Genomic DNA, 26,087 nt, shown 5'->3' with positions numbered 1-26,087 from the left:
ATACAGACGATAGACGCTGGAAAGAATCCTAGATTCAGAGCTGCTACCTATCTTAGCATGGAGTGTGACTGCTGTCTTTCCCCACAAGTCCAGAATCCAAGTTCTGGCAACTAAGGAACAGCATAGTGCCTTGCAGAACTGATCAGACGGGGGTGGCTCAGGGTCCAGCCCAGGCCTCACCTGGGCCAGAGTCACAGCTGCTGGCACTTCCTCCTCGCTGTCAGACGACTCCTCACTGCTCTCTGACTCTTCCTTGGGCCTCTCAGCCTTGACCTGGGTGGCTGCAGGCCCTGCCTTGGGAGGAGGTGTTGGAGTAGCCCCTTGGCCCAGGGGGCCTTTGGTGGGACCTGCAGCAGGTCGGAACTGGACGTTTTTTTCTGAGGGCTTTGGCTGGAGTGGGAGACACAGGATCAGGAGAGGGAATCCAGTGGGTGGATATGCAGAGACACAGAAGACTAAAAGGCAAAAAGGTCTGCAGTGTGCAAAGAAGGCTAGGGCAGAGTGCAGGGCTCCTGGCACTGAGCGGAAAGATGAGCCTGCAGGAAGCTGTCCAGGGTGGGTCTTACCTGAGCTGGTCTTACCTGAGTCACAGCTGCTGATGTCTCCCCATCACTGTCCGACTCCTCTTCGCTGCTGCTCTCTGAGTCCTCCTCCGGCTTCCCCACTTGGGCCTGGGGCACTACAGACCCTGCCTTCCTAGAGGGCACTGGAACGACCACTTTTCCTGAAGTCCCTGTACCCAGGGCTGAGGTGGGTTTGACCTGGGGGTTTTTCCCAGAAGGTTTTGCCTGGGATTAACAAAGGACAGGATCAGGGGAGGGGGCCCTGAGGGAAAGTGTGTGTGAAGGGCAAATGGAGCCTCACAGGGCTCTAGGAATGAGTGGGAATAAGCCCACAGGAGGTCTTTCTAGGTAGGGCCCAGAGCCTCCTAGGGTGTCCTCCAGTCTCCCCTTAGCTGCACTCACAGTTAGAGTCTTGGCTGCAGGCGTGTCCTCCTCACTGTCTGACTCCTCGCTGCTGTTGTCCGAATCCTCCTCTGGCTTCCCTGCCTGAGCAGCTGCAGGCCCTATCTTCCCAGGGGGTGTTGGTGCAGCAACCCCTTTAACAGGAGACCCCTTGGCAGGGGCTAAGGCATCTCTGACCTGGGGGGCTTTCCCAGAGGGTTTCGCCTGAAGAGGGAAAGAATTACCAAAGGGTGGATGCGTGCAGACACAGAAAAGACCAGAGAAGGAGCCACACAGAGACGGGGTAAGGTGCTGGGCTCTGTACAGAGAGGGAGAACAAGGCCTCAGTAGACCTTCTGGGGAGGGGTCCTGGCTGCAGGGTGTCTCCTCTCCCAGGCCTCACCTGAAGTGGGGCCATGGCTGCAGATGTCTCCTCCTCACTGTCCGACTCCTCCTCACTGCTGCTCTCTGAGTCCTGCTCTGGCCTCCCTGTCTTGGCCCAGGTGGCTTCAGCCTTTACAGGGGCGGTTGTGGCAGCCCCTTTCCCAGGAGGCCCCTTGGCAGTGGCTGAGGCAGCTCTGACCTGGGAAGTTTTCCCCAAGGCCTTTACCTAGTAAAAGATAAAAGTGCAGACTATTCTCCCCTTCTGAAAACTCTCTAGTGATGCCTTTATACAACCTTCCTGCTGCCCTCTTTGGCCTCATTTCACCCCAACCCCTATCTTGATTAGCGCTCCGTCCAACTGGCCTCCTTCCAGTTCCTCAAAATCAACCAACCTCACATTCTAACTTGAGGGCCTTCACACCCCCAACCCTGGCCCAATCTTATTTGGCTGCTGCCTCCTCAGTACAGATACCAGTTTCATGAAGTTCTTCCCAGTCTGGCCCCCTTAGCAGCCCCGGCACAGGGTGTTACAGCCTATTTCCACCAGCAGCCGGGAGCTGTGTGCATGGGTGCTGCAACTGGCCAATCCACTGCTGTAGCCTCAGAGCCGGCCCCCAGGGCGTATGTGACTGCGCTTAGAGGAGAAAGGGAGGGTGCAAAGACTCAGAGGAACTGGAGGAGCCCAAATATGATAAAGGGAGGGTCAGTCTGAAAAGTGGAGAAAGGGCAGAGTGAGGCCCTCCCTGGGCTTTCTGCACAAGGGGCAAGGGGACCCTGGAAGCTGGTCCTCAGCCCCATGGCCAGGGGCTCCTCACTAACCCACTGACTCCTCCTTGCTGCTCTCAGGCTCTGCTCCTGGCCTTGAGGCTTTGGCAGGGTAGCTGCAGGCTCTATTTTCCCCAGAAGGGTCACAGCTGCTCAGCCCTGGGCTGATTACCCCAGACTATCAACAGCTCAGATCACTTCTCTTCTTAGAACTGTCATGTGCAAAGAGTACAGGCTGCTCAAAACATGCTGTGTTTAGCTTGCACCTTTATTTTTTTTTGAGCTAAGATGGAGAAGTAGATTCTATGCAAAAGTTCACATTTTGGCTCCTGAAAAACAGAAGACCTCACAACACTGGGCAGCCCTTGGGTAAGCAAAACTGACCTGAGCCAAGGAGCACTGTCCCTGTGGACAGGGCCTTTACGCTCTGTATCACTCATACCTTAGGGTCTTTGCACTTCCTGTTTTCTCTGCCTGGAATGACCTTCCTCCAAATATCCATGTGGTTCCCTCTCACTTCTCCATCAGGTCTTTACTCAAATGCCTCCTTCTCTGTAAGGCCTCTGACCACTCTATTTTAAATTACCATCTATAGTGGTTAAGGTTATGTGTCAACTTGGCTAGGCCTGCTTTTGAGCTACAGTTATTCCCCATGATAAGACTGGTGATCAACTCCATGGTAGAATCTACCGTGTGCAGTTGAATAGCTGCCTTAGGGATGTGGTCTGCTTCCAGTATATAAGCAGCAGCTTTGAGAAAGGTCTCTGAGATTTTTGGCACATCTGGATCCTACATTTGGCTGAGTCTTTAACTCAGTGGCCTGCCATGTTGCTTGATAATTTTGGAACTGTGCCATTTTACTTGTCCATCTTAGGTTTGTCAGCCTCAGGAGCCAACAGCTGCCTGAGTTTAGAGAAGCCTCCAGCTTCAGGGCCAGGAGCAAGAGGCAGAGCTGAAGTCCAAGTTTGAGGGGCCTTCACCTAGCCCCTAGAGCTGGTACTTTGAACTCGGACTTCCAGCCTCCTAAACTCTAATAAATCTGTTTGCTAAAGCCATCTACTTGTGTTGTTCTCTGTCAGAATAGCACTAGAGAACCAAAAACACCGTCCCTATGTACCTTTCCCACTTAATTTTCCTCTTTAGCATGTACTGACATCTAATAAAGTGCATCTTATTCATGTATTTATTTACTGCATTTCATTCTGCTCCAGGCCTGGGTATGAGTCAGGACCCCTTCCCTATCCAGCTTTATCTAGGTCAACACAGGGCTGCCTTTTACCTACCAGTCTTGTTCTTCCTCCTCTCCTCTCTGGTTCCAACAGCTTTCCAGCCCCTCTGGCCTTTGACTGGGACATCCCCATAGCCTTGGGGGCTACAGCTCTAGCCACCGCAGCCCTGGTGGCATAGGAGGTGGGCCCTAGCAGATATAGGGCAACTGGATTCCCTGCCTGCTCTAGGTCTGCTCTGGCCCGAAAGCCAGAGGACCACACAATTACAACAGCTTCTAAAGCCCTTTCTCAACAGGAGTAGCTGAGGCGAGATCACCAACCCATTTTATAGACCAAGATTTTATAGAAAATTCCACAGGTGGCTAAAGTAAGCTAGCCCAGGTATCCAATCTTCTCACCTTCCCATCTCTCTCTTTCCAAAATCCAGGCTGAGTCTTCTCTTGCAGGAGGTGCTCATCACTTAGATACTCTACTAGCATCTGGGGCTGTGGGAGTACTCCCAGGTTGCTGGGAGACCATAGGGACCCACTGGATAGCCCTCTAGGCCTCACCTGGCTGGGGGTTTCTGCAGGGGCCTCCTCATCACTCTCAGACTCCTCCTCGCTGCTCTCTGACTCCTCTTCAGGCTTTTTGGCCTTGTTGGCTGGAGGTAAGGTGCCTCCTCTGACCTGGGCTGTCACATCCCCCACCTTTCCAGAGGCTGGGGCTGCCCCTCTCCCTGAAGGATCCTTGGAAAGGACTGGTGAAGCTTTGATTGGCAAGGCTTTGGCAGGAGGGGTTTCCACTGAAGGTTTTACCTGGAATAAGAGGATGGGAATAGGGAGTGAATAATAACCTTTATCTCAGTGTATAAAGGAGCTCTGGTGGCACAGTGCCTAAGGCATTTGCTAACCACAAGGCTGGCTGTTCAAACCCACCAGCCAGCACTCCTCGGAAGGAAGGCTGGGCAATCTACTTCTGTAAGGATTTACCACCTTGGAAACCCAAAGGAGGTTGCTATGAGTCAGAATCAACTTGATGGCAATGAGTGAGTTTGGTTTTTGGTCAGTACATAAAATGCTTCAATTTATAAAGCCCTTTCTCAGATTTAATTGTCAAACAATTCTGTGAGACAAAATGATCTGTATACCCATTTGCCAGAAAAGGGCAAGAACTCAGAGAAGTTAAATCATTCAAGGTCAAAACTAAAGGGCAGAGCCATGGTGTAGACCCATGTCTGTCTGGTGCTGGGAGCAGAACTCTTGACCACTAGTTCTTCTGCCACTTGGCACACACAGGGTCCAGCACAGAGGGGTGACCTCTCTCAACCACGACAGCTTATCCTCATCTGCCCCTTAAACATTAAAGTAGAACAGTAACACCAGGGACCTATGCACTCATTAGAACAATCAAGCATACAAGATTAAAAGGGTAGCATTTGCCCAGGGATAAAGCTCCTAAGGCAGGAAGGGACAGGAAAGAAGGACAACTGGGAACAGTACACACAGGGAGGAAGTGGGAAGAGTGCTGTTATACTATGGGGACTACAACCAATGTCACAAAACAAAACGTGTATGAATTGTTGAATGGAAAACCTATTTGCTCCGTAAACTCTCAATCAAGTCACAATAAAAAGTTTTGTGCTTTTTTTTTTTGGTTTTAGAAAGACATTAAAGTAGTGGGTCATGGTGGGTGACAGGCAGCTGTGGAGCGTGGGCCTGAGGGCCAAGAGTCCAGTCCTGAGTTATGTTGGGAAAATGCCTTTACTTTCAGCTTGTTTCTAGATAACTTTCGTGCCCCTTTTAGCTTTCTTAGATTTTTAAAATTCTGCTTTTCTGAGGCAGTCAGTCCCTACCTCCACCTCACCATCACGTACCTTCACCTGACCCTGGGTTCCCTTAAATCTCACATTTCTATCTGCAATGGTAGCCTGGTGCCGGCCTGTGGCCCAACAAGACTGTGTTCAGCAACTAGTTTCTCAGGGGCCCTCTTCCCCTTTACAGGGCCTGGAGTTGTAAGAGCCAGGCGTGCCCTTAAGGCTGGGTATATCTAGAGCCCAAAGGTGAGGACAGAATGTGGGACGCAGGCATTGGCCAGGCTTGGAACAGATGGGGTGAGGGCTCCACCTTCACAGGTACACTTGGAGAGGTGGGAAGTACCCTAGGAACCAGATCATTACATCCCAGAATCCTGCTGTTCTCCCATCAAAATATCTTTGCAACTGGGGCACCCTAATCCTGGCCACCAGGAACTCCTGTCTGTATTGCTCCAACAGACCCCTGAACAGTCTCACTGCTTTTATTCTGCAGTCTTCCAATCCAGGCCACAACCAGAAGCTTTCTGAAATTTAAATTAGGCCATCTTACCCCTGTGCCTGAAGCCCTTCAAAGACTTCTCACACCCCAAGAATAAAACTCAAACTACTTATGGTGGTCCCCAAGGTCAGGCAGCAGATCCGGGCCTGGTCTACCTTGGCGTCCTATTCTGTAGCATGTTCCCGCTCACTAACAAGGGAGAAATGCTCCTGAAAAGCACTAAACTCTCTTTTGCCTCTGTCTCTGCACAAGCTGTCCCTTCTGGCCTGTAACCTCTCTTCCAGGTGATACCTATTCTTCTCTATCAGGCTCATGTTATTGCCTCTCTATTTGCCCTCCACAGCATCCATCACCATTGCAGAGACAGGCCCACGGTGGCAGGAATCCACCCATCTTGCTCATACTATATTCCCTAGGCCTGGCACTTGGGAGGTGCAAAATGAGGAATGACTCGTGCAGTTCTTCCTGCATGGAACGCCCTTCCCCGAGCTCTCCCTTGTGAATCCCACTGTGCTTCCAGTCCCTGCTGCACTGCTCCTCTTCCAGGAAGTCTTTCTTAGTCTCTCAGGCAAGACAGCGTCTCTCTCCTAGAGCCCTAGACTTTCTCACGCTCAATGCAATAAGCAGCATCTGCTGCTCCCTCCCACCCCAGGCCTCAGCCACTCTAGCTCCCAGTTGTGCCCAAATTGTTCCTGAATTTATCTGGTCTCTGAAGGCCCAGCCACAGTCCAGGGAGGGTCAGAGGTCTGAAGAGGCATCTCCTGAGGAGGACGGGCAGTTACCTCCACATCTGTCTCGTCGCTTGAGCTGGAGGTGTCCTCGCTGGAGCTGTCGCCTTGATCAACCACCCCTGAGGCATGAACAGGGAGGGGGCTGAAGGTCACCCTTTCAACACTCACCTGCCCCTCCCCAGAATGCCCCCATGCCAGCTGCTAAGCACTTACTCCTCCAGTGCACAGAGCTGCAGATCTACCCTCTCTTTAAGTCCCACATGTGAGGTGGGCACCATTATCCCTGCTCGCTCCCATACCTCCAAGGCCCTGGTATGGGCCCTCATATGATAGCTCCCAACACATGCACATAAGCATCTGTTTATAAAATCCCCAGCCACACTGTGGTCCACTGAGGCAGGCAGAGCAAACACCAGGATGCTTATTTCAGACTTTAAGCTTCTACGGTGGTCCCTGAACCCATGTGAAGAAGATAAACCAAAAATGCTCCAATTGCCCACCCAGGCTGCTCAGACTCCCTGGGCATAGCCTACAGCTGTCATCTAGAGGACAGGAAAATCGCCTGAGACATGGGGCCTTTGCTGTCTCAGAGATAAACCTTTGAATTCCATAATTTTATGGAATTTAATAGAGCAGCACCTAGACCTGCCCCTGCAGCCCTGGAGGCTTGGTTCAAAGAGGAAGGGGCTTCTCACCAGGCTTGGCAGTGACTCTGACAGCTGGGGTACTGCCCTCCTCCTCAGTTTCTGAGACCAAGGTGGTATCTGTCAAGGGCACTGTCAACTTCTTGGGTGACTTCCCAGAGAGGAGGTGGGCCACTGTCTTTCCTGAGGCAGGGTGTGGTATAGAGTTCACCATCTTGCTGGCTTTCCTGGTGTCTGCCTACAGAGAACCAAAGTGACACACATCTGAGCATGGCACAGTGGGCAAAGAATGCAGACTGTGTGGGTCTGAAAACATTGGTACCACCGCCCAGAGGTATGAGTTTGGGTAATTTGCTCAGCCTCCATGAGTCTATTTCCTCAACTTTAAAGTGATCTCAAAAACTGTCCCTCCAAAACCCCTAAGACTATGGCCCCTAGTTACCCTTCAGGCCTGGAACTGAACTCACTCTTGTGGCCTAAGACATATGACTGCTAACCAGAAGACTGGTGGTTCAAACCCACCAGCCACTCCTTGGAAGGAAGACTGGGAGATCTACATCCGTAGTGATACCACCTTGGAAACCCAAGGAGGGGTTGCTATGAGTCGGTCTGACTTGATGGTAGTGCGCTGTGTTGGATTGCTTTGCTTGTGGCTTCCAGAACATACACAAGCATATAAAGTGAATATTTATACCAGGTAGGTGCATTCCTGAGAATGATCAACCATGGGAGATCAGAAAGACAGTATTTGCACAGGGAGATAGCTCAGGGGGCAGGAATGCACAGGAAAGGACACATGGAAAAGGTAACCATAGGGAAGAAGTGGGAAGACAGCTGTTGCATTACGGAGATTATATACAGTCAACATCAAGAAACAAAATGTGTAGGAACTATTGTATGGAAAATGAATTTCCTTGGTAAACTTTCACCCAAATCTCTCTCTCTCTCACACACACACGTACAAATTGTTCCTCTGCTTTGTTTCCTGGTATTTAACCCATCTCTCTCTCTCTCTCTTTTTGAATTATGGAAAGCTGCATTATAGCTGTTGGGACATAGTAGTCACTTGCTATGTGGTAAGTACCAGTTTGTTGAGAATTTATCGTTACTTCTTGATGACTTTTATACATTAAGGAGCCCTGGTGGCACAGTGGTTAAGCACTTGGCTGCTATCTAAAAGGTCTGTGGTTCAAATCCACTGGCTACTCCATGGAAGAAAGATGTGGCACTCTGCTTCTGTAAAGATAACAACCTTGGAAATCCTGTGAGGCAGTTCTACTCTGTCCATAGGGTCCCTGTAAGTCGGAATCAACAGCAACAGATTCGGCTTTTTGTTTTTCAATATGCAGTGGCCCACTGCAGTTAGCAGCATTCTCATCTTATACAAGAGGAAACTCAGGCCCACAGAAGCAGAGGGATTTACCCAAGATCACACAGCTGGTAACACAGAGACTGAGATTTGAATTCCAGTTGAGGGACTACCCACAATGTTATCCTTCTCTGCCATAAGGGGCTTCCCCTACAAGGCATTTCAACTCCCACAAGCTATAGCTTGGAAGGCAGTTCCACTCACCTTGGATTGTTCTTTCATGCTCGATGGCAAATCCATCCCCATGACTGAGGGGTTGGCAGACACTAGTCTTGGGGCTGTAAGACACAAACACTTTCTGGATGAGCCAGGAGAGCTTTCCTCATAAAAACAGATCTCATCTAACAGTTTGACTGAAGTCCCTGGGCGGTGCAAATAGTTAATATGCCCTGCTGCTAACTAAAAGGTTGGAGTTTCGAGTCCACCCAGACGTACCTTGGAAAAAAAGCCCTGGTGATCTCCTGGAGCACAGATCTACTTTGACATACATGTGGTTGCCATGAGTCAGAACTGACTCGATGGCAACTGTTAAGTTTGACTGATACTGGCTGCCTGGTGCTGGGATGAGGGTCTGAGGCTGAGCACAGACTTACTGGAACGAGTTCTGTGATGCATTAGCCATATCTTCCAGGAGCAAGAGAGGAGAGCAGCAGGAAGAATGCCGCATGCTTGCCTCCCCATTGGATTCCCAACTCCTTTGTGCCATAAGGCATTGAGGTCCCAAGAGGAAAAGGATTGGTTCCAGATCCTGCTATGGATCAGGAAAGCACCGCACAGCTCATGGGTTTCTTTCACACAGACTACCGGAGAAGGATATCATGCTTAGTGAAGCAGAGGGTCAGCAAAAACGGGGAAGACCCTCAATGAGATGGACTGATAGCGTTTGCAACGATGGGCTCAAGCACAGCAAACCTGGTGGGGATTGTGCAGGACAGGCAGTGTTTCGTTCTGATGTACACAGTGTCACTATGAGTTGGAGCCGACTTAACAGCACCTAACAACAATAATTACTCCACAGTCCTGAAAGTAACTCAGAAAGCTAGAGACAATGATTAGATCAGGCGGCAGTCCCGGGTCCAGAGAGTAGCCCAGAATTTAAATAGGAGAGGTAGCATGAGACCTGGGCCCAGTTAGATGTGGAGATGTATGGATTCCATGGTGCTTTTACAAAAGGATATTGTCCCCTTAGATCTCAAAAAGGGAAGACTTCAAAGGTGTGCTGTTAAATATGCTGTTAAATGGATGTATGGAACGATCCAATTCTTTTCCTGGTATTTAACCCATCTCGCTCTCTCTTTTTCAATTATTGAAAAATTTAAACACATTCATAAGTACAGAAAAAGTAAACTGAACCACGCTGCTTTAACCATGATCAACTTACGGCCAATCTTATTCCATCTACCCTATCACCCACCTCTCTCCAATACGTATTATTTTGAAGAAAATGACAGACATCCTATCATGTTGCCCACGAATATTTCAGCATGTTTTTCTCAACAAGGACTCCTTTCAAAAATATGTAACAATAATATCATTATCATAAGTTTAAGAAATTCATTAATGTTAAATACACTACTCAGTTTAAAATTTTACAATTTTTGTTTAAAAGTTATGCATGGATGGATACGTGTATTACTGTGGATGCAAAGGCTCTCCACCAGGAGTGAAAGGGGAGTGGGGCAAAAGAACAGAAAACCTTCAATTTTCCTTCTGTGTACTTTTTTTTACTGTCCTAAGTCCTAAGTTTCTATACTTGTTTTGCATGAAATATATATCTAGCACAATCTGAAATATTTTTAAAAACACGCTCAGGATAATACATGGAAGACTAATTTGCCAAATTGTAGGTGTCAAGAATATGGGTAATTTTTCCTTTTTTCTGGTCTTTTAACAAAGTACTTTAAAAATATTCTATAATGAATTCTGTTACCAGTTGCTGTGAGTCAATTCTAACTCATGGTGACCTCCTGTGTGTCAGAATAGAACTGTGCTCCATAGAGTTTTCAACACTTTGTTTTTTGGAAGCAGACTGCCAGGTCTTTCTTCTGAGGGGCCTCTGGGTGGATATGAACCTCCAACCTTTTAGTAGGCAGCACCTAGGGACTCCAATGAATTCTATAGTCTTTCATAATCCAAAAACGTATTTTAAAATTCAGAAACGGTCTTCTATGTAAATAAAAATTAAAAACACAACTCAGAGAAGAGACCAACTCTGGAGTCATGACTGCTCTTAGATAAAGGACAAGGACCTGTGGGAATTGGGGTGAGGGGGCTGTAGAGGCTTTCACTGGGTTATCCCTGCCAACTCTAATATCTGAGTGCTCAGTACAGCCTGGGTACTAACTTCTACACTTCAAAACAACCAGGAAGATTAGCAACTCTCAAAGCAGCCCACAGAGAAGAGGTGTTCACCAGCCATCCTCTGACATCTCTCTACTAGTACTTCTGAAAATATGATTCCTTCCACCTTTATCAGAACACATGGGAACTTGTAACAATGCAGCTCCTGGGCCCCAGTGGAAGTACATCAATCTAGACTGTGAGGGTCTATCTGGTTTTGCTCACCACTGGCTCCATAGCCCAAACACATACTGGAATAAACAGACACAATGTGAGGCCTTCCCAGTCTTTCCCCAAAAGGTCCTGGGCCTCTCAGGGCTCACTGGAGAAGCAGCTGGAGGGGACTCACTCCTGGAACAATCTAACCTTATCTCATAGTATGCTCCCAAAAGGTGCAAGACCCTAAGCTGAGCACCTACGAGCACCAACAATGGGGACTTGATTGGGAGGCCCGGTCCTCCAGCAGCAACTAGCATGCATGGCTCTTACTCTTCCTGGCACTGGCAGTCTCGGTTTCTGCCTCCTCCTCGTCTTCTGAGCTCTCAGAGCTGCTAATGGGGTCTGACACGCGGGTCTTCTTGGCCTGCAGTGCTGCATCATCCTCTGCTTTCCGCTTTCGGCCGACCTCTGAGGTTCTGCAGGACAAGGGTAACTAACTGGTTGTACCAACTGGGTGACATGACTACTCCAGGGGATCTGAAAAGGAAGATCTTCCCACATCCTCCCACCCAACAAAGGAAACAAGCACAGAGAGAGTTCAAATAGCGATGAAAAGACAGTGTGGGTATAATTTTGTATTCTGCATTTTCACTCACTTCATCAAGTGTTTTTAAAATCCTCTGTAAGTCTTCAAAATAATCATGAATGGTTGATAATGTTACACAATACATACAGTAAAACCTTTGAAACCAGAACCTGTATAAGGCAGAAGCCTGTCAGAGAAGGAAAACTCAGATATTTTCCACTAAAAGGAGGGAAAAGCCTAAGATTGCATCCTGCCAAAGGCAGGGAACTTGAGAGATCTAGAAAAACGAGGCAGGTCCATTGCATTCCAACTCTCACAGGTTTCACTGTAAGCCAACAGTGAGTGAGTGTACTGTGAGCCAGGGCCCTTTCTTCTCCAGGACTTGCTGCACAGGCTGTACCCCTTCCTGGAAGCCTCAACCCCAAGACAGGCTCCTCAGAGCCCCTCCATGATCAAACTTCCCCCAACTCAGTCTCTACCCAAGCACCCTGTTTCATTTTCTTCAGAGCACTTTTATCTCATGCTATTTCAGTTACTTCCTGTGGGACTCCCCAACTACCCAGTGAGGCCTGGGGAGAAAAGCAGGAAGGCTAGCTAGATAAAACCTTTTCTATTCTCAGTGCCTAGCACACATCTTAAAAAATGAACAATAAAGGGTCAGAGCAAGTTTGGGGGATCAGTGGGATAAGCCCTAGACTGAGTCCCTTGAACTTTCCAGCATCATGTCCCCTCACCCCCAATCTGAGGGTCACCACCTGCCCTGTGTTTTCTGGCTAGAGTAGGCAATGCTTCGCCAGTTTGGGACGTGCTGCCTGGGTCCCTTATTTCCAGGAAGGCCACTTGCCAGGAATTTCCTGCTAAAAACAGGTTCCATTTATTACATATATTAATTTATTCTGCTTCTTCCCCTTCACCCAGTAGAATGGGTTCCACGAGGACAAGGATTTTTCTCTGGTTTGTTCCCATTTATGTCCTCATCTTCTAGAACAGTGCCTGGCTCGTACTAGGCATTTAATCCTCTCAATGCAGAGATAATTACTATTATTCTTATAGGGCAGATGAAGATACGATTCACAGGGAGCAAGAAGGTAGTTGCTGGGTTTGAACCTTGCTGGGAATCACTAGACTAGACATCCTCTTGTGGGTGTAGGGTTCTTGCTAATGGCAATGACAATGTGGGGTGCAGCTTGCTAAAGCATCTCTCTGAGAAAGGAAGTGCTGTGAGTGGGAGAGGGCAAGGGAGAGGAAGTGCCAGGTATGCCCCGTGCTTCAAGCTTGATTTAGCAGCAGAAGAGAACCAAGAACCTGAGGGCTGGCAGGTTTTTTGCTGACCTTAGCTTTCCACTGGAGATTGGAACCCCTTCCACACTATTCTCATCTTTGCTTACACACCCTTGATAACAGGGACTCATCAATCCCACTACAGCCTACCTCACTTCAGTATTGCTGTGATGACCTAGTGCTTATATTTTAGGGGCTGAAACCTATCTTCCTACAGCAGGCACATGCGGGTCTCACTTCTGCCTGCTGGGGCCCCAGACCATGCACCGCTCCCTTCATCCTCCAAGTGCAGACAGTGGCCCCCCTCATCCCTTTGCCATCTCTTTCCCATCGTGGACAGTTCAATATTCTCTCTTATTCCTCATGAGACATGACAAGCCTTTCATTCAGTCAGCTGTGGTCAGGCCAGTCCATGGGAGAGAATATTTACCATCTTCTCCTTCGTTCTCAAATCTTTCCTCTACTGACACACTCCTGGGTTACCCCTGCAATGCCAGTAAACTACTTGGTATAGCTTTTCTAGCCATAGTCTTTGTAACTCCCATAAGATTACTGGGTGGGACCACACAAATAAAGTGTGTAGAACTTGACACTGGGATTGGTTAGTTTTGTCCCTCTTGCAGACTCAAAAGATGCCTTCTTAGAGACAGAGAGGGGGATCTCACTGCCATCAAGAGAAGAGTTGGAGGTGAAGTGGAATGCATCCTTGGACCTGAGATCCTGTGCTGGACCTCCTTGGCAAAGACAACCCAGTTGAGAAACCAAGAGGCACCAGGCAGAATGGTGGGCTTACCTGGCCCACAGGGTGAGAAAGCTGAGTGCCTCCGGGCAGGAGTCTTGGTGGCTGAGTGGGGTGCACCTAGGTGTACCTATTGGCAGAGCTAAAAGAGCTTTTGTAATATTTGCCCAAGCAGGGCAGAGGCTAGGCCAAGAGACCAAGGGCCAGAGAGGTACGTCTGAGGGACATAGCAGAGGGGAGATTATCTTGATGGAAGAATTGTATCCTGAGAGGGTGCCTGAATCTGAATTGTAGCCTGTTATTTCCCTAATAAACACCATAATTGTGAGTTCTGTGTGGCCATTGCAATGAATTTTCAAACCCAGCAGAAAATTAGTGAGTGCCATGGGAGGGATGGTTGGTGTCAGACTTGGTAAAAGGCCAAAGGGTGGCGGCATGTATGGCCTCATAGGAATTAGCCTTGGGCTGTTGATGGTGATTCTGTCTTCCTTTTGTGAAGTTAGACAAGGCCAGGAGATGCTGTCCCCATGTCCTCTTCCCTGAAAAGTTGTACATGATTCACAGGCACTTCAACATTCCTTTGAAATTTTTCCCTCCAAATTGGGCTCCCTTCCAGCTCCCTGCACAGATCCACTTTCCATTCAGGTGCACAAGCCAGACACCTACGAGTCTTTTCTCTCTAATCCATCCACAGAACCTGGTTCACCTCCTTGTATTGCTCAAACCCACTATCTGCTTCTCTCTACCCTTTGTTATCCTTGTGTCAAGCCCTACTGGCTCTAGTCTGGATGTCTTTTGTAGTCAGAATGCCAATCTAATCACATCCCTCTCTGCCTCACCTTCCATGGCTCCCCACTATTCCTAAGGTAAATACTCCCCCAATCACGGATAGCCAGGCCTGACATGTGTGCCCTGCCACCCCTTAGCCTCATCTGGACAGTTCCCCAGCCACAGGTGGTGAATGGCAGTGTAGTTCCCACTACCAGGTGCACCCCTTGCACCTCTCCACACCTACTGCCTAGTTCATTCCTCCACTTCCTTTAGCTCTCAAGTCAATGGTCACCTCAGAGACCTTCCCAAACCCCCAAACAAGGCTAGGCTGACCCATGTATGTGGTTTGGCACCACGTAACTCCCCTCTGTAATCCTTACAACCACTGCAATTTTATGCTTCATTCTCTGACTCGTGTTTGCTGGCCTGACTACAATGTCAGCTCCAGGAAAGAAGGAGCCACGTGTGTCTCTCATCACAGTATCTTCATACATAAAATAGAGCCTAGCATTCAGTAAGTGCTCAAGAAATATTGATCATTCATTTGATTAAGAGGTCACGGTTCTCAAAGTCCCCTCCCACATCCAGACACTCTCGCCCAGAAACACTCATCCATGTGACCTAGTTTTCTGGGGGCCACATACACTGTAAGCTTGGGGACACATCTTAGACCAAGCTAGCATCCTACCTTATTCTAAACTGATTGACTGGAGTGTCCTTACTCCATCCCCCCCAGTCCCACCAAGACTCACTGTTGCCAGTGCGTGTAGATGTCCAGAAGGGTTACCGGCTGAGTTGGGAAACTTTTCTGCAGACAAATAAAGGGAAAGCAGCAATTAACTCCTCAGCACAGGGAGGGCCTTCCTCAATATCAGGACATGCACAGACAGGTGGTTGAGAAGAGGGTCTTTTTTGCTCTGGGAAACATGCCTGCTTAGTTCTGCCAGGAAAAATCACAGCAGGCAATTCCAGCTAAAACCTTTCAAGACAGGTTGGTGAGAGGCACCCTTGAGAAGCTGGAGTTGGAATGCTCTAAGTTAGCATTTACTCAGCTCCAGACCTCTCAGGTACGCCTCACCCTCAGAGGCCACAAGATGGGGCTTTTACCACCCCTGACCTTTCAAAGATTTGGCTGGTGGATTTCTCCAGGACAGTATGAAGCACAGTCCAGACACTCAAGGCATTCTGGTGGCACAACTGCAGCTTACTGATTCACTAGGAAGAAACTGGCTCCATTTGGAGGAATGTTCTCTTGGTGGAAGCAGAGAACACCAGGCAGAATATAGGCCTTTACAAGTTGAAGCCAAAAGCCCAACTCTCTCTGGAAATGCCAAGCATCTTGAGTTTGTTTCAAGTACACCAAAGAGCTGGAGTGAACAGTATAGGGTGAGGGCACAGAGGTCAGGGAGTTAGGCAAGTGGCCAATAGTGTGCACCTGGGCAATTTACTTCAGTAGAGATACCACCTGGGAAACCCAAGGAGGGGTCGCTATTATTTGGAACTGACTCATGGCAATGAGTTTGGTTGGTTCGTTCGTTCGGAGTCAGGTAGGCCTGTGTTTGAGACAAAGCTCTTCTGTTAACTGGCTAGGTAACTCTGGGCTAACTTTTTTAAACTTCAGATTTCTTCCACAATGTTGAGATACCAAGTACTAGCCTCACTCTACTTCCACCCAAGCATGCCAGACTCCTCACTATCCCTCGAATGTGTTGGGTCACCCCCTACTGTACCCCCACCAGGGTCTATCTGGAATACTTTCTCTCCTGCTAACTGGTAGCATAATGCCTAAGGCACTTGACTGCTAACCAGAAGGCTGGTGGTTCAAATCCATCAGCCACTCCTCGGAAGGAAGATGGGGCAATCTACTTCTGTAGTGATACTGCCTCGGAAACCCAAGGAGGGGTCGCTATGAGTTGGGTCCAACTGGATGGCATACAACCACCACCAACAACCATATAGCTAGCTCACTTCCTCATTTCCTTTAGTTCTCTGTGCAAAACATCACCTTTTCAGTGAGGCTTTCTTGACTAGCTTACTTATAACTGTACCCCTGACACTCCTTAATACCCCTTGCTGGATAATTTTTAGAGGCAGCACCTATCATCACATGACACACTATACTACCAACTTACCTTTTATATTTGCTATATTATATATATATATTTGCTATATATATATTAATATGCTAGAATGCATATTCCATGAGGGCAGGGCACTTTTGCTAGGTGTATGCTCCAAGGCCCAGGGTGGATACAGAAAAGCAGAGAGAACATCTCAGAGCCCATCACCTTTGATCCCTTCAGGAGGCTCTGAGATACTGATACTCTTGAGATCAGGCTCTCTCAATCACCAGTTTAAAACCTTCCAAGGGCTTCTCACTGCTTTTCAGCTTAACCTACTGACATCAATTCCAACTCATAGCGACCCCCACAGGGTGTCCAAGCCTGTAAATCTTTATGAATGCAGACTGCCTCATCTTTCTCCAGTGGAGCAGCTGGTGGGTTTGAACTGTGGACCTTTTGGTTAGCAGCTGAATGCTTTAAACATTACACCACCAGAGTTTCCTTTTTCAGCTTAAGACCAAACTAAACATAAGACCTGCTTGGGCCAGTTCCTGCCTCCCTTTTCAGTCTCCTTAGGGACCTTTATTGCCCTGGTCCTCCATGCTTCAACCACAGGGACCTTTCCTGAGGCCAGTATGTACAAGAACAAACTCCCTTCTACCACAGGGCATTTGCACCTCTGCCTGGAATACCCACTTTTTGCCTTCAGATCTCAAACCAACAGTCACTTCCTCAGGGAAGCAGTCTCAGATATCGATTGTGACCAGGGCAATCTACCATACACTTTTTAGCACTCTGTACCTCTCCTTTGGACTTTCGTTAAGTTCACAGTTACTTTTGTGATGTCTTGCTTCGGTACTAGACTGTAAGCTCCATGAGGGCCGGGGACCAAGATCACCATTCTATCACTAGCACCCGAAGTTCCAGATTAACAGTTGCTGAATGAATGAAGTAAAGAAAGACTGCACCACGAGTTCTAATTCCAAAATTGTCCAACTCGGTACAGAGGGTCTCTAAAGATCTGAGTTCCAGCTCAAGTAAAGAGCCCCTTCTCTTGGCGGTGTCTCCCGGAGCTGGTCACAATCTACCCCTCAAACCCTTGGTAACCTCCTTGCCCCAGGGGGCCGCGCGGAGCCACGTGGTCGGCGACTTAAAAAACTTTAAACTGCCGCTCCCAGTAAGCCAGCGGAGGTGACGGGAGCGGGAATTACAAAAGCCCTGCGCGTCGTATCAAATATCCCGGCCCGCCCACTGCACAGATGGGGAAACTGAGGCCCAGAGAGACTGGAGCTTGCAGCGAGGGTTAAAAATTTAGCTACTCAGGCTCCCCCAGCTCGCACCCCTGAGCACAGTAGAATTCGGCCCTGGGCACTCGTCAGGTCGCCCGAGGAGGGGGCACAGGCCGCTGCTCTTCGGATCTTCCACGCGGGCCTCGTACAGGGTACTCCCATGCTCACCTGGCCGCTCTGCTCCTTCACTTCCCGCGCTGCGCGAACATAGCCGGCTTGCAGAAGATGCTGGTAGATTAAGGGAAGCAGCTCCCGCCGCTTCCGGGCCTCGGCCATGCCCGCGACCCCGGGCCCGTCAGCTCACCTGTACGCCCCCCGGGTCCCCGCCCGCCACTTCCCTCGTGCCCTTAGACCTCGCGTACCCTACTTCCGGCTCTTCCTTCGCCACAGCCGCACGGCACTCTGGGAAATGTAGTCTTTTATTCTTGAGCGGCCGCAGCAGGCCTGGTGGGTGAAAGGGGAGGAGGCTCAGAGGGCGACAAGATCTCCCATTGGAGGGGAAACGGGAGGGATTTAACTTGGCTTCGCCCCCTGGGCCGGCGAAGATATGAATTACTTCCTCTTCAAAATTCTTTATTTGGATTTGCCTTCCGTATTAGCTTCTGATCGCTGCGACTGGGTTTTATTCATCTCTGAACGCTTTAGTCTGTATCTTTTCTAGACCTGAACCTACAGTTGCCCGCTCATTTCTTCTTTTCACACAATTTTTTGAATGCCAACGATCAGGCACTGTTTGTCATTCGTTTTATTCATTCATTCACTTACTGAACACTTAGAGGGCAGCCGCCCTCAAAGCTTGTTTGGAAGAGAGAGCCAGTCTGTAACCAAGCAACTATAGTTAAATGCCTTAAATGCCTTGTCAGGGACCGGCACAGCCTATAGGAGCACGGAGGAGGGACATCTAATCCCAAAGAGACCTTTAACTGAATCTTAATGGTGGAGTCGGGGCGGACTCGACGGCACATAACAACAACAACAACAATGGTGGAGTAGGAATTTCTAGGTACTGAGAATTGGCATCTCAAACAGAGAGCATGAGTATAAGCGTGAGAAACCACCTGGTGTAGGCTGGGAACCCAGAGCACAGAACCTTGTTTTGTGTTGTTGGGCTGCAGAGGTGTGGGGAAGAGGAAACAACTGAGGCTACATGAGGAGAAGTAGACAGGGCCTACAAGACCTTCCCCACCCTCAGCAGAGTTTAAACTTTGTTTCAAGGACAATAGACAGCTTTCCAGTGGTTTTATGCAAGAGTATGACTAGGGTTTGTGTTGTGAAAAGATTGCTATAATCAAAGCATGGAGAATGGACTGTTGTTGTTGTTGTTATGTGCCGTCGAGTCGGCCCCGACTCATAGCGACCCCTCCTTGGGTTTCCGAGGCAGTATCACTACGGAAGTAGGATTGCCCAACCTTCCTTCCGAGGAGTGGCTGGTGGGTTTGAACCGCCAGCCGTCTGGTTAGCAGGCAAGTGTCTTAGCCACTATGCTACCAGAGCTCCTGGAGAATGGACTAGTGGGGTGCAAAACTAGATGTGAGGCTGTTGAATTGAGGGGTGGTTGTCAGAGGATGAACTAAGCTGGGGAATATTTGAGTCAGCTGGTTTTAATCTCTTGTGCCCCTTTGATGACAGCATGAACCACTGCCCTTGCTCTAGAAAATTTTAATGTGTGCAGACACACCACATTTCCCACCAAATTTCAGGACACAGATAAGCACATATCCGAACTTCGTAGGGTTAGGAAACCCTGCTCCAGGAAAAAAAACCCCAAAAAACATGAGCAAGACCAGGTAACTGATTGGTTGTGGTGAGTGAGGAAGAGGGAGAAGACTAATCTACTTTCAGCCATTTAACAAATATTTGATGAGCACCTGCTGTTAGGGGTGAAACAGTCTCGACCCCTACATGCAGTCTAATGAGGGTAATGCATTTTAAATAAATAATCATATAAATACACTGTATTAAACAGTGGTAAGTGCAAGAAAAAAAAAAGATAATATTTTCTTATGGAATTGTTGTTGTTGTTGTTATGTGCCATCAAGGCGGACCTGACTCATAGCGACCCCTCCTTGGGTTTCTGAGGCGATACCGTTTTGGAAGTAGATTGCCCAACCTTCCTTCTGAGGAGTGGCTGGTGGGTTTGAACCACCAGCCTTCTGGTTAGCAGTCAAATGCTTTAGACATTACAAGTATAGTGTTTAAAAGCTACATGGGAATCACACCTCCTGGGTTCAAATTCTGGCTTTGACTCTTCTTAACTAGGTGACCTTGGGCAAGTGATACAACTTCTCTGTGACTCAGTTTCTTCATCTATAAGCTGGACATAATTGTCATTTCTACCTCATAAGGCTGTCATGAGAAGTAAATGAACACTATGCAGAAATGCTTAGAAGATCTCCTACCAATAAGTGCTATGTGTATGTTAGCTATTATTGTGAAAGCATTTAACAGGAAGGAATGATCTACTTTTTCTTGGGGCTTAGGGAAGAGTTCCCTGAGAAAATGGTGTTTGTGAGGAAATCTGAAATACATCTAGGGTAGGGTAGGGGGAAGAATCCTGGGCAGAGGGAAGATGCTATGCAAAGGGTCTGCGGTAGGAGGTACAGCTTAGAGGAGAGGTGAGAGAAAGCCTTTGTAGGTTGGGGAGTAAAAAAGTGGACAGAGGGCAGGCTCCACATTAAGGATCAGCCACATTAAAGGTGACCAGTGTGAATGCTGAGTAGAGAGTTGAGTAGGGAGTGTCTGAGTAGATGTGGGAAGACCAGTTAGGGTTAGAAGTGCAGGAAGGCCTCCAGAGGGGATATAATCATGGCCAAAGTGATGGATGGGGAGAATGACAGTGGAGTTGGAGAGCAATGGAAGGTTCCTAGAGTTATTTAAGAAGTAAAATCATCATAGAGATGTGCTGGAATGGGAGGGTGAAAGAAAGGGAGTCAGAACAGACTCTGAGGTTTCTGTGCAAACAGGTGGACAATAATTTTCCCTGAGACAGCAAAATCTGGAACAGGACTGGAATGAGAAGGTTGAGTGAGGAGAGGAGGTAGTGAAGGAGGAGGCAAAAAGTGTAAGTTCCACTTTACACATGTTGAGCTTGAAATACCATTGAGACACCAAGTGTAGACGCTAAGTAGGCATGTGGAAACCTGGCTTTGGACTCAGTGTGGAGGTCTGGGCTAGAGAGGAAGGTGGAAGCTGTCCACAGAGAGAAGAAAATCGAGGTTGTGGATGAGGCCAAAATTGTTTGGGGAGATGAGGTGGAGAGAGTAGAGAAAGCAGAGCTTTGAGGCATGCCCAGAGGTTAGGTCTGCATAAAGAAAGATAGGGGGTCATGTTAAGGAGTTCTGGTGGCATAGTGCCTAAGGCATTTGACTGCTAACCAGAAGGTTGGTGGTTCAAACCCACCAGCCACTCTGTGGAAGGAAGACTGAGCAATCTACTTCTGTAAAGATCTACTGCCTTGGAAACCCAAAGGGAGTCACTGTGAGTTAGAATCGACTCAATGGCAGTGAGTTTGGTTTGTTTTTGGTTTATGGGGTTATGTTAGGGGTTGAGTGGTAGAATTCTCTTGCCTTCATGTGGGAGAGCTAGGTTTGATTCTCAGCGAATGTACCTCATGCACTTGTGTGTTGCTAAGATGGTAAACAGGTTTCAGCAAAACTTCCAGACTAAAGATGGACAAGGAATAATGGCCTGGCAATCTACTTGCAAAAGTTGGCAAATGAAAACCCTATGGATCATGATGGTTTGATCTGCAACTGTTCATGGCACAGAACTGGGCAGCATGTCCTTTTGTTGTGCCTGGGGGTCACTGTAAGTCAGGGACCAATTTGGGAGCTACAGCTACAGCAATGAAAAGGGGGTATGTCTGTAAAGACTGAGAATGAGTGCCCAGAGAGACGAGAGTAGGATGAACCAATGGTGGGAAATGGGCAATGGGCCTCAATTTCATGACAGGCGTGGAAATTGCTGTTGTGTTGTTATTAGGTGCCATTGAGTGGCTCCAACTCATGTTAATCCCATATACAACAGAACAAAACACTGCCTGGTTCTGCACTATCCTCACAGTCTTTGCTAGGCTTGAGCCCATCGCTGCAGCCACTGTGTCAGTCTATCTTGTTGACAGTGTTTCCCCTTTCTGCTAACCCTCTACTTTACCAAGCATGATCTCCTTCTTCAGGGATTGGTCTCTTCTGACAACATGGCCAAAGTATGTGAGATGAAGTCTGGCTATTCTTGCTTCTAAGGAGCATTCCAGCTGTACTTCTTCCAACACAGATTTGTTTGTTCTTCTGGCAGTCCATGGTATTTTCAGTATTCTTCGCCAACACCACAACTCAAATGCATCAATTCTTCTGCAGTCTCCCTTATTCATTGTCCAGATTTCACATGCATATGATGCTTTTGAAAATACCACGGCTGGAGAAAATATAGGCATGGAGATTGCTGGTGAGCTTAGAATGAGTTGCGGATGAGTTGATTCCTACTCATTGTGACCCCAGGTATTTCAGAGTAGAACTGTGCTCCATAGGGCTTCAATGGCTGATTTTTTTGGAGTACATCACCAGACCTTTCTTCCAATGACCTTTGGATACACTTGAACCACCAACCATTTGGTTAGCAGTCAAGCTTGTAAACCACTTGTACCACCCAGGGACTCCACTGGGGACCTTAGAGAGTGAATGTTATTTCTGTGGCGTGTTGGAAGTGAGAGTCACATGGCAGTGGTCTGATGAGTGGAGGAGAAATGAAGGAGGCAGTGGGTTTTTTGTTTGCATGTGTGGTGTGTGTTTGTGTGAAGGGGAGGAGAGAGATGATGTGGTCAATGTGTATCTTAGAGGGTGGTGTGTTTTAAGGTGGAAGAGACCTGAGTTTGTTTAAAACTGATGGCAGATCAAGGGGAGATTAATCAAGGGTGTAAGAAACAGGGGAGATATCTTCACCAGCATATGTGAGGGGATGGGATCAGGCGTGTAGGTGGAGAATTGGTCTTGGAGAGGAGGAGAGATGACTTCTGCAGAACCAAAAGAGGGAATCTGCAGATGTAGATGTAGGTTTGCAGTGGGATGCTAAGGGAGATTTCATCTTCAGCTTCTATTTTTTTCTGCAAAGTGGGCGGCAAGGTCTTCTGCTGAGAATGAAGAAGAGGTGGTGAGGAGTTTGAAGAAAGGAGAATGATCATTCAGAGAGTTGAGAAGCAACTTGCCCACAACAAACACAACTCCCTGGTAGTGTTGACAACCCAGTTGAAGCTGGGGAGGGGGGGTCATTCATTTTTATGGGTCCTGCTCTGTCCTGCAGGAGCTTTGGTGGCGTACTGCCCAAGGCATTTGACTGCTAATTAGAAGGCTGGTGGTTCAAACCCACCAGCCACTCCACAGAAGGCAGGTTGGGCAATCTACTTCCATAGTGATATCGCCTTGGAAACCCAAGGAGGGGTTGCTATGAGTTGGATCATCTGATGGCAGTGAGTTTGGTTTGTTTTTTTTGGCTCTGTCCTGCTGAGTGATTTCCTTTAGCAGGCTCAGCATAGTGGGGCTTTTCCAGCCCTAGAGTTTAGCCAAATGGGTGGGAAAAAAGGCATAGTGGTCTAAAGTGTTTACAAAAGAGATGGTGAATTGCTGGGCTCCGGGATCTAAGCTGGATAGAAAGGAAATTGAAGGCAGACAGGGTCAATTTTCAGGGCAATAGTGGAAAGCTTTGTGGACTGGGATGCTATGAAGCCCAGAACCAATGCCTAAGGTTATCATTGGTGATGATGTCCAGGTTTCCACTTGGGTGGTTGTTTGGGCTGAGATCACAAACAGGGTGAGATGACATATAAACTATTGCAATGGATAAGATTTTTTTACCCCCTAAGAATCAATTTTCACTCCTTTGGGGGTATTATTTTCCCTGTTGAGAATTCATGCCTTAGTGAAACTTAGTAAACTTCCTGAAGTCTGTGTTGTTGTTGCATTATCCCCACCCCCTAGTGCTGGGTGGTATAAATGATTAATGTGCTCGGCAGTAACCAAAAAGTTGGTGGTTCAAATCCACCCAGAAGCACCTTGGAAGAACGGCCTAGCAATTTACTTCCAAAAAATCAGCCATTAAAAACTCTATGGAGCACAGTTCTACTCTGACACACTTGGGGTCGCAATGAGTTGGAATAGACTCAGTGGCAACTGGTTTCAAGCACAGTGCCTGCAACACTGGCTAAATGTTGGCTATGTGCATGACTAGGTGATTATAGATCTTGTCCTGAAGAAGAGAAGAGGGTACACCAGGGAGGGTACTCACTACGAGCATAGGCCTGCAAGCAGGAATCTATGAAGCTTCTGGAAGACAGTGGAGAAGGAACTGGGTCTTGCGTCCTTGGCTGACCCTGGAAGAAATGGAGAACTAGGATTAAATTAAAAAAATAAAAAGGATGGTCTAATACCTTCGATCTGGCAGCAGGTTGTTTGTTTTTGTTTTGTTCCTAACCAAAATTCATTTTCAGCACTTAGGCTTTGTCCTCAGCTCCTGAGAGGCTGCTTCTTATGTGGACAATTTCTTTAATTCCTTCATTTTCCAAATCATACCCTTCACTGAATTGCCTTGGGGCCCAAGCACAAAATTAAAACATTAAAGTGATAAAATATAACATGGCAATGATTAAGACAGCAGCAAACAAAACAGTGCATTGGGGAAAAAAAAAAAAAAAAAAAACAGTCTCAGAGTATTTATCTACCCGTTAAAAAAAAGATCTTTTTGTTAGTGGTACAAGCCAGAAGCTTCCAGACCACTTGACTGTGAGCGCCTATTGGACAGGTTCCATGTCTTAGTCATCTTGGATTCCCCTGTAAGAGGGCACAGTGAGGGCTCTCAGGAAATGTTCTTGAAGGACGACAGAAGGAAGCTAAGGAAGCTAAGCTAAGGGGTGCTGTACCTGTCTCTACTTAATAGGTATCTACACAGAGACGGGAGAGAGCACAATGCAGGGGAGAAGCTACTGAGCCAGGAGTCAGGAAATTACATTGTCACCAGGGTCTGCTGTGTGACCTTGGGTCAGTTTTTTGCTTTCTCTGGTTCTCAGTGTTTCTTTCTCTTAAATGAGGGGCAAAGGTCTTCCAGCAAAGTAACTCTCTAAAGAGGAGCCTGAGTGGAAAGATTCCCCTTACCCCCTGCACCCAAAGATGCCCTCCACCGTCCAGTAACAACTTATTTTCCCTGGGCTGAGTTATTTCAGCTAGTGGGTTTCTCACGATTTCCTTCTCTCTCTCTCTCTCTCATGGGATGACAATTTCTCTTTTCCTAAAAGAGAAACTTGTGTTTTTAAAGGTTTATAAAAGTATAAAACCAGTTGCCATCAAGTCAGTTCCAACTCATGGCTCTACCATATGCTTCAGAGTAGAGCTGTATGCATAAGGTTTTCAAGGCTGGGAACTTTCAGTAGATCACCAGGCCTTTCTTTAGAGTTTGAACTACTCTTGGGTTTGAACTACCAACCTTTATTGTTCGTAGTTAAGTGCTTAATGGTTTGTGTTTCCTATACCTGAAGTAAAAGGCTGAACAATTCAGAGATATATAAACCAAAACCAAACTCACTGCCATTGAGTTGATTCTGACTCATAGAGACCCTATAGGACAGAGTAGAACCACACCATAGCGTTTCCAACCCTGTAAATCTTTATGGAAGCACACTGCCTGATCTTTCTCCTGTGGAGCAGCTGGCATGTTCAAACCACTGACCTTTTGGTTAGCAGCTGAAAGCTTTAACCACTGTGCTACCAGAGCTGCTTAGAGGTATGTAAAGAAAAGTTAATAATTTTGACCTCCCTCTGGTCCATTCCCAGCCCACTTCCCCACACTCCAATCCCCCTCCTCAGCCACTCTTGGTGGCCTAGTGTTAGATCCAGTGTTTGCTCTGCTCATTCAAACACTGACACCTTTCATAAGGTTTTTGTCCCTCTGTCTCCTATTTTTCTTTCTCTTCTACAAAAGAGGATCATACCAAACATATAACTGTGCAACACACTTTTCACATAATAACCAACTAGAGACATAGCTCCAGAATTTGGGTCTACTGTGCCCTTTTGAGTAATAGCAACAGCTCACATTTGTAGATGCTTATGATCAGCTGGCTGTGTTGCTTGGAGGCTTACAAGCACTAACCAGTTTAACCCTCATAACACCCTATGAAGCATATGAAATGATTAACAGCTCCGTTTATAAGCGAGGAGACTGCATCTCAGAGAGGTCAAGGCCAAGGCCCACAGCTAGTGAGTGGCAGATTTGGGACAGGCTCCAGCTGCCAGGTTGCTCTTAACAGTCCTGGCGCCGGAAGTTCCCTGTTGATGGATATCCAAGTTATTTCTTCACTTCTAGCTTTTTTTCTAGCACAACAATGTTGCTTCTTACAAACTGGAGCTTTGATTTCTGTAGGATGGAATCAAAAGTGGGCCAGAGGGGAATGCACATTTTTCACTTAATAGCTGGAGCCAGATTATTTGCCAGAAGGGGTTCAATACATAGTCTCAC

The 26,087-nt window shown here is 47.7% G+C and overlaps 1 protein-coding gene across 1 annotated transcript in view; it reads right to left on the bottom strand.

Annotated features, from left to right (window-relative positions):
• Positions 1–17,864, bottom strand: part of TCOF1 (treacle ribosome biogenesis factor 1) — a 42,776-nt gene extending 24,912 nt beyond the window's left edge. The window contains exons 1-11 of the mRNA XM_007943654.1: positions 17,757–17,864; positions 14,989–15,044; positions 11,190–11,335; positions 8,565–8,638; positions 7,043–7,229; positions 6,399–6,466; positions 3,874–4,119; positions 1,348–1,554; positions 966–1,169; positions 582–788; positions 181–390 (exon numbers count right to left, since the gene is read on the bottom strand). Of these exons, the coding sequence (XP_007941845.1) occupies positions 181–390; positions 582–788; positions 966–1,169; positions 1,348–1,554; positions 3,874–4,119; positions 6,399–6,466; positions 7,043–7,229; positions 8,565–8,638; positions 11,190–11,335; positions 14,989–15,044; positions 17,757–17,864 (1,713 nt within the window). The remainder of the gene's footprint in view (positions 1–180; positions 391–581; positions 789–965; positions 1,170–1,347; positions 1,555–3,873; positions 4,120–6,398; positions 6,467–7,042; positions 7,230–8,564; positions 8,639–11,189; positions 11,336–14,988; positions 15,045–17,756) is intronic.
• Between the last annotated feature and the right edge of the window lie 8,223 nt (positions 17,865–26,087).

This window comes from Orycteropus afer, unplaced genomic scaffold (assembly GCF_000298275.1).
Source record: "Orycteropus afer afer isolate SDZICR_OR568_19922 unplaced genomic scaffold, OryAfe1.0 scaffold00110, whole genome shotgun sequence".
In the NCBI taxonomy this organism is placed as follows: domain Eukaryota; kingdom Metazoa; phylum Chordata; class Mammalia; order Tubulidentata; family Orycteropodidae; genus Orycteropus; species Orycteropus afer.
This window is presented reverse-complemented; position numbering and strand designations above follow the sequence as displayed.